We start from the raw sequence: 16405 nt of genomic DNA, 5'->3' as shown, positions 1-16405 counted from the left end.
AAATCTTCAACAATGAGAGGATCCAAATCAGTTCCAATTGATCAGTAATAAACAGAACCAGCTACACCCAGTGAAAGAACACTAGGAAATGAGTGTGGACCACAACATAGCATTTGCACTTTCTGTTGTTGTTTGCTTGCATTTTTGTTTTTTCTTCTATGGTTATTTTTACCTTCATTCTAAATCCAATTTTTCTTGTGCAACAAGATAACTGTATAAATATGTATATGTATATTGTATTTAACATATACTTTAACATGTTTAACATGTATGGGACTACCTGCCATCTAGGGGAGGAGTGGAGGGAAGGAGGGGAAAACTTGGAACAGGCGTATTTTCAAGGGTCAATGCTGAAAAATTACCCATGCATATGTTTTGTCAATAAAAAGCTATAATAATAATTTTTAAAAAGAACTAAAAAAGGGGGGAATTGATTTGTATAAAAACACATAGAAAATAAATAAAAAGCTATAATTAAAAAAAATTCAAAGCCAAATCTTCTGATTTTCAAACCCATCTCTTTTTATACTATAACACCTGACCCCCCTACTGGGATTTTGGTGTAGCCCTGGCCTGAAGTTAGAGAACTTGGGTTCAACCCTGCTGGTTAATTCCACTCCTGTGATGTGGGCAAATCACTGACAGTCCCTGAACTTTGATTTCCTCAAACATAAGATGAGGGGGTTTGGCTGTGAGGTCTTTGTCTTTTCTCCATCCAAGGTAGTAAAATGGCAAAGTAGAGAAACATGAACCTTGAGTTCAAATTCTGCTTCAGATATTCTATGTGATGATAATCCTAGGTGGCCCAAGGTTCTAATAGCTCCTTTCTAAGGATGACCCAGGTCAAGGTCATTTAGTCTAGGAGGCTTCAGTTTAGAAACTTCTGAGGTATTTGGAGTAAAGACTGAAGAATCAAGCAGCTGGCACCAGGAGGAGCAGAATGATGGAGCTGGGCAAGGAGGGAAGGCTGGGGATGAAGCTGGGAAAGGCGACAACCTCCGTGAATTCTAAAACTAGTATGGGCCATTTATTAGGTCAAAGCTATTTCTTCCAACCATTCCAAACAATGGAGCAAGGATGGTGTGAAATTCATCTCTAATTATAGGCTTGTTTATAGAAAGCTGAAGGACTTTACATTTTATGATCTTTGCAATAATGTTTCTACACACTTTCCTTGGTGAAGTAGAGAATAACAATAACAGCCAACATTCATACAGGGCTTACTATGTTGCCAGGCACTGTGGTTACACTTTACAATTATTATCTCCTTTGATACTCACAGGAACCTTGCGAGATAAGCACAATTTTCATTATCCTTATTTTACAGATGAGAAAACTGAGGCACACGGAGATTAAGGGACATGGCCAGGCTCACCCAGCTAGGAAATGGGCCAGGCCTGGCACTCTATCCACTTAGCTACCCCTAGATAATACAGATGTTACTCATCTCATTCCACAGATAAGGAAACTAAGGGCCACAGTAGCCAGATGGCCTATAAGTAAGTGGCCAAGCTAATCTGACTCCAACTCTCTGGGGCTCTTTTGCCCTCTTTTTATTGGTGGGGAATGGGAGGGTTCAGGGGTCTGGACTTACAATTTCACTCCCCACACCAATTCTGTAACTTGGTCCTAAAGAATTTCCTGGGGGTCTTGAGGTTAACCTTGCCCATGATTATAGAGCTCCTAAGTGCCAAGAAGCAGGTATTCCTGATTCCAAAACCCTCCATTTATGGGGTCACAGCCTCTCATTCCATTTATAAGTTCTTTTTAAAATAAAAATAATATTTTTGGATTTCAAGATTTTAAACTTCACTCAAGATCTCAATGTTCTTCCTATCCTCCCCCTTCTCCCTCTAAAGCATCAGACAGTAGCATCAGACTGAAGAGATAAAGGATTGGGTCCTATCTCTTTCTATTTGCAGTTTGCAGAAAAGGCCAATTAACTAATCCTTGAAGCTTTCTCCCATAGACCACCTAGAGTAAAATAGATCTTTTCAGTATTATAATTCCCTCAGGAAGGACTGTTTTTGATCAGTGCTATAGCAGGTCATTGGATGGCTCAGTGGATAGAACATCGGATCTGGAGACAGGAAGACCTGAATTCTCAGACACTTAGCTAGCTGTGTGATCCTGGGCAAGTTACTTAATCTATGTTTACTTTAATCCACTGGAGAAAGACATAACAGACCACTATAGTATTTTTTCAAGAAAATCCCATAGACAGTACAGGCATGGTCCGTGGGGTCATATAGATTCTGACATGACTAAATGATTGGGCATCAAATAGGACACTGAGCTGGAAAAAGGAGGCCCTCAATTTTGTAATGACCCCATGTTCTAAGGAAGCCCAGGGCTCATTCACATAACACCCAAAGGACTTGTAGAAAGAGCTGGGAATCAAAAACCTGGGTCCTAATTTTGGCTCTGACACTATTTAGCTGTGGCCTCTTAAGCAAATCACTTAACCCTTTAGCTTTCTCATTTGCTAAATGGGAATGAAAATACCTATCTACCCTGCTTAACTGAGAAAGCCATTTCAAGGAACTAATAAACTATATGAGTGCACAAGTGCAGTGCAGATGCAAATATAAAGTCATATTATAATAAGCCCTTGTTTTAGGGATCCATCTCCCTAATCCCCTAGAAATGAACAAATCTTTCAGAAAAAAAAAATATCTAAAGACTGTTCCTTTGATGCTAAATACAGAAAGAACTCTGCAAGGATTCTGATGCTGAACTTATCTGTGTACTAGATAGAAGGAGAGACATAGAAATTAGAGTTAGAAGGGACTCCAGAGGTCAGCTTGATCTACTCCTACCTGAACCTGAACAGGAACAGCTTCACTGATGAGTGATCATCCAGTTTCTAATAGAATACCTCCAATGTCAGGGACTTTATTACTTTCCTGTGATGCCCATTCCACTTTCAGACAACTATTATTATAATAAAGCTGAAATCCACCTCTTTACTTTCTACTACTCACCGTTACTAGTTCTGATGTCAGGGGCCAAACAAGTCTAATCTTCCCTAGGACGACACTTCTAATACTCTATTTTTTTCTCCACTTTCCCTAATAAATTATCTTCCCAGATTAAAACATCCCCAAGTTCTTCAACCAATCCTTCTTCTACATGATCTCCAGTTCTCTAAAAACTGGCTGCCTTAATTTTAGGTGTCCTATATGTCAACGTCCCTGCTAAAACGTGATGGAAAAATCAAAACACAATACTTTACATAAATTCTGATGGTGGCAGAAGACAACAGGACTGGACATTATGCCTCAATTAATGAAATAAAAATTTACGTTCCAGGTTTTGGCTACCATATTGAATCAATCCATGACAGCACTCTATCTTTTCATACAACTGTTATCTTGCCACACCTCCTTCATTCTTTATTCATGTAATTGAGTTTTTATGTACGATTAAAAACTTAGCATTGAACATCAACACTACAACTGAATTTGCTAAATAACTTTAAATTAATTTCAACACATAACATCATAATGCTCTTTCAGTTGCTTCATCTAAATCCCCATTGAGGTTCTGTGTTTGCTCATTCTCCCAAACTTTCCCCTATATTCTTGGACTTAGAGTATAATCCATTTTTCTAGATCTATGTAATTGATTTTTCATTTAGTCATAGTATGGGACTTTACATTTATTTCAATTAGATAAAGGTAGTGCATTATCCCTACTTCATTTGGTAATATGATGCTACCTACTTATCTACATCATAAATTCTTCCATTGCCCATTGGTCAACTTGCAATTTTGATGCTCCTAAGTTCATAGCAATACACGCTCTGCAATCCTAGAAAATACTGGTGTTAAAAATAATGCTCTGGCAGCAAAAATCTTCCTAATCATTGAAAGTGTTGCATGCACAATTTGCCAAATGGAATCTGGATGATCCTCATTTCTTGGTCTAGCTCATTGCACACCTGTAAGGCCTCAAAAAGAATAAGCTGGAATTACCTTTAGTCCTTTCTCCTTAGTAGAAAATTCAGAAGCAAAACTGGCTTTGTCTCTCCACTATCCACTGACAATGTTATCCTGGAGCAGCAAGGTAGGGCAGTGGAAACCTGAACCCGAGTTCAAATCTGACGTCAGACACTTGCTATGTGACCCTGAACAAGTCACTTTAACCTTATTGCCTCAAAAACAAACAAAAAACACTCATTCCATCTATTCTGAGCTATAGTCCTATCTCCTTTGTTGATTTCTTTCTTGTCCTCCATGCAGGAAAGAACAACCACAAAAAGTCCTTTTAGTTTTCTTCAGCACTTAGAAGTTTGATAAGGCTCAAGCCAAGCTTTAGGGATTTGGACACTATTGTTACAGCCACATGCAATTCATTTTTCAGCACCTGCCTTTAAGCGCAAAAGGGCAGTAAAACAAAATTTAGCATTCTTATAAAACTTAATAGAATTATATATATTTCAAATTGCACCATCACCAAAAGTATACAGTCATAAAAATAATTCACACAACTCACTTGGCATCCCCAGCACCTTCAGCTGTCTGTACCCTGATCCATTTTCTGCAAGATTTCCTGTAGGCTTCCTAAGATCGAGGAGAAAGTTGACTTCATCCTCAGTCTGACCAGAAATATCTTCCCTGAGAATCTGGTAGCCACTGGCTTCCCCTCTTGTTCCACAAGGCACAAGCTAATCAAGCTGTGGCATCAGTAAGTGCAAGGAAAATGAGACCTAACTTTGGATGTCCACCGGAGGCAAAGACAAGAAAGAATCACATTGATTGATGATCTATCCTTGTCCACCAAATTTTTCAAAATTCAATCTGATCAAGTAAATTCTGACAGATAGCTATATATTTTTCTAGTGGTTATTAAAGTTTTTTGTCCTCAGTATTTGGAGCTTGTCGCACAAGTTAGTTTCAGCATTGATCCTTCAAATGGGCATATTTTGTTTAACCTATTTAAAAAAAAATTGCATTAATGCTAAGTGAAAAGAATACTAGTTTTGGAGCCAGAAGACCTGTTAGGTCTTTGCTATTTATTATATTCTATGACTTTTGGCAGGTGAAATAATATTCTTAAAACATTTAGCACAGTGCTTGGCACACAGTAGGCACTTACGAAATGCTTATTTCTTCCCTTCTTTAATCTGTCTTGTTCTCTGTTCCATCATCTACAAAATGAGGGGGTTGGATGATCTCTGAGATCCCTTGTGACTTTAAAGCTATAATTCTATTATATATCTTTTAAAAATGTAATTTTTCAGAACTCTGGGGGTCATATAACTGCTACTGTCTTAAGGCAGACTGAGACAACTTTCTGTGCAGTTTAAGCCCAGGGTTGCTATTCAGACTCCTTGAAATTCAAGGATCTATAAAATGAGTTTCTTACTTCATTCTTCCCTGGCTTGCAGGGTTCAAATATATTATTTGGATCTAGTCAGAGCACCATGGCAGAGCCAAACTTTGGACCTGCAAGGACACTCCTTATTTTTAATGACAAAGGTTACAGCCTCTCTCCTTGGTTCATTTCTTAAACATGCCAGTTGGGTGGCACAGAGGAAACAGACCTGAGAAGACCTGAATTCAAATTCAGACTTCAGATACTTGCTAGCTCTGTGACCCTGGGCAAGTCACTTAATTCCTGTCTACCTTAATTTCCTCAATAGTGGAAATAATAACATCCACTTCCCAGGGTTATGTGAAAATCAAATGAAATACTATTTGATCCTCAGATTCCATTTAAAACCAGTTTCCCTCTGGGTCTGATTAGCCAGGAATTCTGCTGTGATCCAATAAAGCATTATCACCCATCTCTTTGTCCCATTCTTTATCTGGTACATGAGAGATGCTTAATAAATGCTTGTTGGTTAATTGATTGAGTTCATAAGCAGATCTGAACCCTTTAGGAAAATTTAAGAAAAAAGCAGGGGAAGATCTTCCCATCTTTGCCATTAAAAAAAAATAAAACGTAAGACATGAGAAAGATGATTAGTTAAAGAGGCAAATTAACTTCCTCACTCAAATCCAAGATTTAATTGACTCAGGAAATTTCCACCCCCTCTGCTTATCCTCACCTAGCTCCAAAATTGAGTTTTCCCATGGACCTACCGCTCCCTCATAGAACAGAACTCAAAAATTATCCATTCTAAATAAGGAAAAAAAAAGATTACAATGAGAGACACACTGCTGCTATTGGGTGAAATTCTATTTTTCTATTATCTGTGTATTTGCATCATTCATTATCAGTGCAGCACTACCATCAACCTGTCTATCCTCCTGATGGAGTGAATGAGTAAGAGGGAGAGTTGGGAGACTTGCCAAGCTCTTCTGGAAGACAGGATGTTTTAATTACAAACTGCCAAAACATGATCGAGTACAATTCTTCCTCTGGCAGGGAATACCCTCTCCCCCTGCCCTCCCCCACACCCAAAAGGCTGAAAACAGTTGCTATGACGGTGGAAACACTCGTCTGGCAAAACCCAAAAGGACCGTGAATGCATTAAGAGGCTTAAGAGGCACCTCTCTCTCCCACTAAGCTGTGGTCAGCTGACCAGTGGCAAGGCAATGCCTGGAGGGTCAAAGCTGCCCTTCCTACTGCTGCTGCAACCGACAACCTTTGCAGGGCACAGACGCAATGGAACTGGGGGCTTCTAGCTAAGAATCCCCAAACAGATTTTCCCCATGTTCCAGCTTCTGAGATTCCAAGGAAAAAACTGAGGGCCAATACAATGTCCCTCAATGCTAGGAGAGTCAGAAGATGGGAAAGGGAAGAAACTGTCAGTTCCACTTGTCACTTGTCCCACTTTCTACACTAGTTAGTAAAACTATGCTAACTCACATTTTTCTCTTTCTCCTTGGTAGGGGATTCTTTTTGTTTGTTTTTTATTGAATTGTTTTTTATTTTCAAAACATATGCAAGGATAATTTTTCAACATTGACCCTTGCAAAACCTTGTGTTCTAATTCCCGCCCTTCCCCAGATGGCAAGTAATCCAATATATGTTAAACATGGTAAAAATATATGTTAAATGCAATATAAGCATACATATTTATACAATTATCTTGCTGTGCAAGAAAAATGAGAAAGAAAATAAAATTCAAGCAAACAACAACAACAAGAGTGAAAATACTATGTTGTGATGCACCCTCAGTTCCCACAGTCCTCTCTCTGCGTGTAGATGGCTCTCTCCATCACAAGATCATTGGAACTGGCCTGAATCATCTCATTGTTAGAAAGAGCCACAAGCCACGTACAAGTGATCTCTTGGTTCTATTCACTTCACTTAGTATCAGTTCATGTAAGTCTCTCCAGGTCTCTCTGAAACCATCCTGCTTGGTTGTTTCTTACAGAACAATAATATTCCCTAACATTCATGTACTATAACTTATTCATTCTCCAATTGATGGGCATCTACTCAGTTTCCAGTTTCTGGCCACTACAAAGAGACCTGCCACAAACATTCTTGCACATACAGGTCCCTTTCCCTCCTTTAAGATCTCTTTGGGATATAAGCCCAGTGGAAACACTGCTGGATCAAAGGGTATGCACAATTTGATAACTTTTTGAGCATAGTTCCAAATTGCTTTCCACCACAATTCCACCAACAATGTATTAGGGTCCCAGTTTTCTCACATCAGTAGGGAATTCTTTACCTCCTTTGGGCCATCTAGTAGATGGCTATGTGGTAGAGTTTATGGATCCTTTTTTTCACAATGTTTGTAAATCATGGACTAAAATTCAGAGGATTACAAAGGAAATTACTTATATTGAAATGTAGTTATCAAAATATCAAAACACTAAGTTCATGGACCCCAAGCGAAGAAGCCCTGGTTTGTGGAGAGCAGAGCTAGGATCAGGAAATTATACAGATTAAGGAATCAATTATCTGAGAAGCATACTGAATGTTCAGAAAACAAGATCTGGGCTACCCATGATACAGATTAAGTCCCTATCAGATCCACTCCTGCCTGTCCCTGATGGGCACCTCACAAATCTGGCCATGCTACTTTCACTTTCTTGTGAAAGCCCCCTTGTTTGTGAATACAGTACCGATGTCCTATACACACCTGGCTTTTTTTTTTCCTCACAACATCTGGATACTCCTAACAGCTCTTTTCTAGGTACATTCCTGATCCAGATAATAGATTCCATTTACATGCCACAGCACAAAGGTTTCCGAGTGATTTACTACATACAGAGGAAACAAGAGATATTCTCCACAGAGCAAATGTGCCCTCTGCCACTCTGGCCATCCCTCCAGTGCCTCAGAGCAGCATGGAGGTGTCCTGGGACTCTTAAAATCTCCAGAATAATGGACCACAAGCAAGCTAGAAAGACTCAGAGTGCAGACCCAGTGATGGACTGTGTATCTGCTCTCACAAGACCCACTGGTCTAAATGTGGAGAGGTCTGGCACCCAAAAGTTGACTTGCAGAGGAGGAATTATTTGGGCCACACTAGCTCATAGTAAGGTCTCCTAATATGTGAAGAGACTACACAGCCAAGGAGGCTTTCACAAGAAAGCTGAAAGTAGCATGCCCTTGTTTCCTAAACATTCAGCTTGCTTCCTAGATAATTGCCTTAGTTTCACTGAGTCACAGAACTAGAAGGGATTTTAGAGGTCACCCAAGACTTCACTTAAGCAAAAATTTTCTCCAAAACTTATTCAATATCTTGTCCTCCAAGTTTTGCTTGAAGACCTCCAATGCAAAGGAACTTACTACCCCCAGGGCCAGCCCCTTGCATTTTTGGACAGTTCCACTAGGTAGGAAATTCTTCTTGACCCTAAATGAATTTCCTTGCACCCATTACCCCTGGATGTGTTCTCTGAAGCCCAAAGCAGCTTCACTCCCTCATCTACCTGACAATCCTCCAAACACTTGAAGACCAACAGCTGACATGTGTCTCCCTCAGCCTTCTCCTCTCCACTCAATCTCCTCATTTTCTCCAACCAATCCACTATGAATGAGCTCAATCCTATCTCCCCAAACCACCCACTCCATTATGTCCACTCTCCTCTGGATACTCTCTAGGTTTGTCAATGCCTGAACCCTGAACGTGGCAGCCAGGAGTGAACACAATCCTCCAGGTGCCATCTGACCAGAACAGGGTCCACTGGCATTGCCACCTGCTAGACCTGGACATCATGACTGTCTTAATACATCCAAAGATTGGGCAGCATTTACAGCAATATTACATATCTCTTGAGGAAGCTGATAGGCAAAAACCACCAAGAGAACAAAGGAGGAAGTATATTTATCTCCAATACTGATAGCAAGGGAACTAAAAGTTAACTTGGGACATAGCTTCTTACTCGAGAAATGCTCGACCGAAAAACTTTCAACAAACAGAAACCAAAAAAGCTTGACAAGAGAAGGAGCTCTCATTTCTAGAAACATTGTAGGTATGATTCACTTTTACATGCAGGATCTCATTAGACCCTCCCAACACCCCACTTAGCAGATGAAGTAACAAAGGTCTGGACACTGGGCAGTGTGACCATAATTTAGATCCATGGCAGGGCTGGAAGCTTGAACCCAGACTTTCTGATACCATGTCCAAAGCTCTTTATCCTACCTGGAGCTGCCTCTCAGAAAGTTACTGAGTGTTCCAGAAGAATAATGGGGCCATCTAATCTAAGCACCAGAAAGCAGTTCGTTACAGTACCTTAATTTAGAAAATGTGAAATGTATTTCCACAGGTGACAAGGAAAAAACAGATCTTGCTCACATATGAGGAACTCCCCATCTCCATGTGAGGTGCCAGTTGACAGCCCCCTCCCGGCATCTGTCTGCCCTCAAATACCACCCTCCTTCAGTTGGTACCTCAAATAGAACTATTTTTTCTTTAAAACATTTTCCAAGTTTTTTCTGGGCTACTCATTAAGAACTCATTGCAAATATCCAAGGCTCTTAATCCTCCCTGTCCACTTTCCACCTGGCAACGTGATCTGTTATTCACAGAGCCCTGGAACCTAACATTTAAATCTATAAACCAGTTTCCACCCTTCTCCAGCTGGGGGAAAAAAAAAAAAAACAACCCAACAACCAGGAAGTGAAATTTAAAATGCCAAACTTCCAGGGTGCAGAGAACCTTGAACCTAACCTTGAGCAATAAATAAAAGGACTTTCGAATTCCTGGGTTAGGATGATAGCACAGTATTAAGGGGAAATGCTGGATTTAGCACTGGAAGACCTATAGTCAGATCCCAGTTTGGTCACTTATCACCTGCACGACCTTGAACAACTGATTTAATCTCTTTGGGTTAAATTTAACCCTTTCGGGGAGAGGCAGGGAGGAAGGAAAGAATATGGAACTCAAAATAAATTTTTAAGTGAAGTTAAAAAATAGAAGTTTTTTAAAATTAAATTTTAAAAAGTAATCTGTAAAATGAGGTGATTTAACTAGCTGATCTCAAAGGTCCTATTCAGCTATGAATCAATGATCCAAGGAAGCTGACCTGACAGTCTTTTCCAAGGAATCAGAAACAGATCCAGAAATGTCATTTTAGTGACCATCTTTTCTGGCCAATGACAAATAAGATGTTTGTATTTCCAAATTTTGCTTATCTAAAAAATTTTTGCACATATTTTGCTTATCTAAAAATTCATATCCATCAACATTCCTAGGGGGAACGTGTACTAGGCACCCTTGGGAAAATTACCTTTCCAAAATTGGATTTTTAAAAAATCCTTCCAAATAAGGGTTTAATGAAACTTTGGGAAAGTAGCTTATACAGACCCACTTCAGTTCTCCAAGAGGTTTCAAGGATGCCAGAATTAGGTGAATGATGGTTCAAAAAATAAAAATAAAAATGTTATAGAATAGCCCATTCCCATTCTGTCTGCCAATATTTCTAATTCTGTCTCTCTAAAATCAGGCAGGGACAGAAAATTGCTATCCTTAACCTTACATACAAGAAATTTCTTTCCTCTTTCCCCAATATCTGGGATGTGTTCCTCCATTTTGCCTTGTTTTTAAAAGCCAAGAATTTGGAACTTTGCATAGTAATAGACTTGTGAGACATTGATGGGTTATCCCCTGAATGGCCCCAGATCTAGAAGCTGCTGCCATTCAAACAACACCAAGGGTTGTATTTTCTGATCAGGGGAGCTACCCAACCTGTCTAACCACTAGACTTTCAACTGCAAGTTATGCTTTCTTGGGATCTCCCACTCAAACTTCCTAATCAGTCAGAGGAACCCTCTGGACCTTTCCAAAGTCTTCAAACAGCCTGGAGAAATATTATATCTCAATTATTTCGAATAGTGAATGTCCTGAAGTAATCACACAATCGAAGGGGATCGACTGGCCAATTAAACCCTTACTTGGAAAGATATTCTAAAATTCCAAATTTGGAAAAATAATTTTCCCAAGTCTATCTAGCCCACTTTTCCCTAGGAATGTTGATTGATGTTGAATTTTCAGAGAAGCAAAATGTGTGCAAGTTTGGAACTACAACCACCTTGTTTGTCATTGACTGCAAAAGATGGTCACTGAGATGGCACTTCTGAATCTGTTCATATGTTGCAAGCCAATCTCAACAAGAGCATCACAAGAGAAGAAGGAAATGGAGCTGTGCAGGTTGTTTCCCACCAGAAGAATGGATGCAGTAAAGGCAAGAAGCATTTAATTTTTGTCTCTGCATTCTCAGAACCTAGCACCAAACCTGGAAATAGTAGGAGCCATCTAAGTAGAACATAGGCAGGTGGATATTATAGTAGAGGCGTTCAGAATCAGAAAGACCCGAGTTCAAATCTTGTCTCAGGCACTTAGTATAGCCATTACCTTGATCATGTAATTTAATTTCTAACTTATTTTCCTCATCTGTAAATTGGGGGTGAGGGGGAATAATAATAACAACCAACACAGTGCTAGTGTAATAATTCCAACAAAATGACAATTAAATGCAAAACATGTGCTTTGGACCTTTAAAAGTACTGTACAAATGCTAGCTATTAATATTGTTCAGTTAAATTGAACAGGAGGAAGAGAACCAAGAGTTTTCAAGTCAGAGTGGACCTTACAGACAAAATCTTCCATTTTACAGATAAGGAAACTGAGGTTGAATGAAGGAATAGCATCTACCCAAGGTGACACAGTAAGCCAGCTGGGGAGCTTGGACTGAAATCTGAGTCTCCTTACTCTGGAATTTAAAGTCCTTTTCTCTATTATTCCCCACTGACACCACCATCAGCTACTATAATATCAAAATACCTTACATTAGCAAAAGCATATAAATATCCTGGTCACACCTGAGGGGAGCAGGTGCCTGCTGCGATGCTGTCAGAAGCTATGGTCCTCAGCTCAAAGAAAGACTCAGTGCTGATAGCTAAGGGGCCTGCCCTAATCTACAGAAGATTACATCATGTAGCATACTCAAGGGGGTTGGAGGAATGGGGGGAAATTTAGAGTCTTCATCTTTGTTCTTGCTATTCACAGATGAGAATTTCAAGGACACCCAACCAGCCACCTGACTGCCCAATTAAAACAGCCCACGCCAGCCACATCAAAGGGTTTAGGCCCTTCCAAATTCCCTACCCCCCTTAGGGATTTTCTTCCAATCCAGCTTGGTCTACCCTAATGTGCCTAGTTCATCCAGAAGTCTGGGAGGAGGGGGACAACCTGGCTCCTTTCCTCACCATGGTCCTGGTGTCTTTCTTGCACCTGCTGTAGCATCTCTCCAGTCTAACTGGGCTTCTCTGGATTTTAATATTCACTGGGGAGTTGCCAAGACACTTGTCTGGTCCTGAGGCAATCACAGGGGAATTCTGGAGCCAGTTGAAAGAGAGGGTGAGCAGCTCACTGTCCCATATCCCACAGCTAGCATGTCCACAGGTTGCTAGGTTCTCAAGTCCCACAAGATCTAATTGCCCCATTCCCTTCTCCCCAGATTACTGATTTACAATTTAGATGCCAGTTGATCAAAGACCCCAAGTCTCTGACAGGTCTTCATTAATAATGTTGATGAGGATATAGTGGGAAAAAGCTAAACTGGAAAACGAAGGACCTCTATTTTAGGGGAGGGAGAAAGTGAGAGGGATGAGAGATTCCAAGTACTTGCTAAAGGAGTTTGGATAAAGAACTTCACCAATGTCTTACGTGCCTCTAGGGCACCTCTAATCAGAAGGGTGACAGATCTAAATTGAACTCCTGACAGTTCCAAAATCAGACCAAAAATCACTGTGTCAGCCCATTATTGGAAACAAGATTCTAGAAGTGTCTCCATACCCTCTTAAGCATCCTGGAAACCAATACCCCTCTCTAAAGAAAAAGTCACCTTCACCAATTTCACATAATAAATAGCTCACATTTTCAAATAGCATTTTAAGGGTTACAAATTATATTACATACCCAATCTCATTAGACCCTCAAAACAATTCTATGAGTCCGATTTTATTATTATCATTTCCAATATACAAATGAGGAAACTGAAGCAAATGGAATTTAAGTGACTTGACTGTGGTCATACAGGTAGTTTGAGTGAAAGGCTAGAGGCCTTGCTGACTCCAAATTCAGCTCCCTATTCCTTGCATCCCCTACCCCTACCAACTCCCCAAGCACAGGCTTGTTAATCTGTTTTTTATAAAAGATGGAACTGAAAAGACTAACTCTGTAGAGTTAAGTGACATTCACAATCACTCAACAAAATCTTCAGATTTCACATTTAGTGTTGTTTGCACTCATAGAAAAGAAAATCCAGGAAATGGGGAAATAACAGGACTTTGCTGAAGAACCCTCCCAGAATTATAATGAAAAAGTCAGGCAGAGACTGGGGGCAGGGGCAAAGAGGGCAGAGTATTAAGCGTTGAAACTGAGGAAATTTGTTAGCAGCCTTATGGAATTGGAACAGAGCCGAGGAATACATTTCATTCTATTAGAAAGAGCAATCAGTGAGCTTTATTTTAATGATTCCATAAGTACCTGCTTGGGTAACAGTTGAGAAGGTGGCAGCTCTGTAGGAGCTATGAGAAAAGTACAGGGTAGGGTCTCATCTTGCCCCCCGGGGGCTGACCATACATGCTCTCCTATCTGGAGGTGTTAGGAGGCACAGACAATACAGCACTACAGAGCTTGGTGTTTCAAACCCCAGTCTCCTGAAGAACCACCAAGTCGCAGACCCGGTGATCCTGGGGGGATTGGGGAGAAGGGAGCTTCACAAATCCGTCCCCTTATGCCCCTTTCTCCGCCCAGCAAGCATATCACAATGGGGGAAGTTGGAATCCCGGCCGCAGACACTGCTCCTCCTCCCCACCCGCAGGGATGCTTCAGAGTATGCAAACTTCGAAGGAAGGAGAGGAGGACGCCGGAGGATGAACGCCTTCTCCGGAGGGAAAGGCACAGCCCCCTCCCCAGCCCACCCCGGGCCGCCCGCTCTCGCAACCTGGACAGTACGCGCCAACAGAATCCGAGCCGGGGGCGGGGCCGGCCCCCGGGACCCGGGGCCACTGGAAGCGCCCCAGGGACTCCCCAGCACCTGGAGGTGCCCAGCCCCAGCGCAGCGCATCTGAGGCTCCACTCGTGCCCCGGGTGGGCAGAGGCGCTCCCCAGGGCGCCCAGGTGCGGGCGGGGCTGGCCAAAGTCCAGCAGGGCGGGCTCGATGAGGTCCAGAGCTCCAGCCGCCCCCCCCCCACACCCCAGCACTACTTCCTCCCCGGCCGCCCCCTCCCCAGCCCCCGGCGCACAATAGCGGGCCCCCGGGACTCACTCGATGAAGTAGCTGGCGCCTTCCTCGGAGAAGCCTTCCTCCCAGCCGCGGGGCAGATCTGAGGCAGCCCAAACAGGTGGAAAGAGACCGGGAAAGAGACCCAGGAAAGTCGGCTCAAACTTTTGCCCACGCCGCCTCCCAGCCCAGCGCCGTGGGTGCCCGGCGCCCCGACCCCGCGCGTCCTCCTCCGGCCCGCTCCCCCCGCCCCCAGCCCCGGTCCCGCACCCACCTGAACGGATCATGTGGCCCGAGTTGACGGGCTCCCCGGTGCGTGGGTGCAACCAGGTGGTACAGCGGCGCTGGTCACTGCGGGGGGCGGGGAGAGACGTGCACCTGTTAGTGCCGGAGGGAAACGGGGTGCAGGGAGAAGCCGCGCCGCCCAACCCGCCTCGCCCGGCCCCGCGCCCCCCTCCCGCAGCCCCCGCCCCTCACTCGATAAAGAAGACTCGGCCGTCCCTGCAGACCCCGTAGGACCAGTGCTCAGGTAAACTATCCCGCCCGACCCCCGCTGCCGCCGCCATGTTGGCCAGGAGTGCGCTGGGGGAGGTGGAGGAGGCGGAGGACGGGGAGGAGGAGGAGGAGGAGGAGAACCAGGAGGACCAGGAGGAGGAGGCGGCAGGGGCGGAGCAGGCTGCGCGCGGGCGAGCTCGGGTTCTACTATCTGCTGCGGCGGCCGGGACGCTCGGTTCGGTCTGCGGCGTTCTGTGCGCCTCCCGGGAACATTTTATGGGCTGCGGCCGCCTCCCGAGAGCTTTCCATCCAGAGCTCCCGGGGACGTTCCGTCCACGGATCCCGGACGCTTTCTACTGGTCGCAGCGGCCTCCCGGGAGCATTAGACCCTCAGCACCCGGGGTTTGGAGGAGCTCGAGCTCTAATCCCAAATTCAGCAACTTTCTCCCCTGAGGGGTCCTCCCCGCCCACTTCCAAACTGCAGGAATTTGAGTAGTCTGGAGTAGGTGGAGAGACCCCGCGGGCGGGAGGACGCCTTTGTCCCTGGCCCTTCCTCCGCCCCTGGCCAGACCGGCCGCTCTACTGACCGAGGCTGGTCCCCCAGTCCCTCCTCCCTTTTAGTTCTCTCCTGAGCTTCGATCTGGCCATTAAGCAGAGGCGGAGTGACCGGTTGAGCGGCCTTTGGGGTGCAGCCCCCCCACCCCAGCCCCAAGAACCCTTCCGCGAAAGCCGGGGAAGTTGCTCTGTCCAGCACCTGAACCGGGGCCGAGAACTTCCCAAAGATCTCCCTGCGGGGCCACAACTTTAGCCAGGCTCAATTCTACATTCCCTAAGTCTGCAGCGGAGGTGCGCGAGTCCTGCCTTCCCCACAGGTTAATACAGCAGCTCCTTCCGTCAACAAATACTGTCCCGGAACATGTGTACAAAAGTTCCCAAATACTGACCAGAGAGTTAGGCAAGGGAGATTGGAGACACGCTCACACGTGGTGCCGAGGGGAGCAGCTGGCTGTTGGGGAAAGAGAAGCCAATTTGGATTTACAGGAGGTTTGGAAAGCACATGCCCTACACACACACACTAGCTAAATTACCTCAATCTCTTTTGAAAGGGTAATTTTTTACCTCCCAGGGCTTCTGTGAGGACTAAGTAAGATAATGAATGTAAAGTTTTACTATTAATATTAATTAAGCGTTATTAATAATTATTAAAAGACTGGTCTTAAGGTATCTCCTATCCATACAACAAGATCATTCAGGATCTCCTCCCACTA

The 16405-nt window shown here is 43.4% G+C and overlaps 1 protein-coding gene across 3 annotated transcripts in view; it reads right to left on the bottom strand.

Moving 5' to 3' along the window:
- The window catches only part of PLEKHA7 (pleckstrin homology domain containing A7), a 251076-nt gene extending 235841 nt beyond the window's left edge, over positions 1 to 15235 (bottom strand). The window contains exons 1-3 of one of the 3 annotated variants that reach the window (XM_031942079.1): positions 15120 to 15235; positions 14917 to 14993; positions 14688 to 14745 (exon numbers count right to left, since the gene is read on the bottom strand). In XM_031942079.1, coding sequence (XP_031797939.1) covers positions 14688 to 14745; positions 14917 to 14993; positions 15120 to 15208 — 224 coding nt within the window. In that variant the 5' untranslated portion in view covers positions 15209 to 15235. The remainder of the gene's footprint in view (positions 1 to 14687; positions 14746 to 14916; positions 14994 to 15119) is intronic. The other 2 variants (XM_031942084.1, XM_031942089.1) reach the window with 2 other exon arrangements.
- Positions 15236 to 16405: the final 1170 nt, after the last annotated feature.

Source organism: Sarcophilus harrisii, chromosome 6 (assembly GCF_902635505.1).
Source record: "Sarcophilus harrisii chromosome 6, mSarHar1.11, whole genome shotgun sequence".
NCBI classification, from domain to species: Eukaryota; Metazoa; Chordata; class Mammalia; order Dasyuromorphia; family Dasyuridae; genus Sarcophilus; species Sarcophilus harrisii.
Note: the sequence above shows the minus strand (reverse complement) of the source record. Positions and strands in the feature narration are given on the sequence as shown.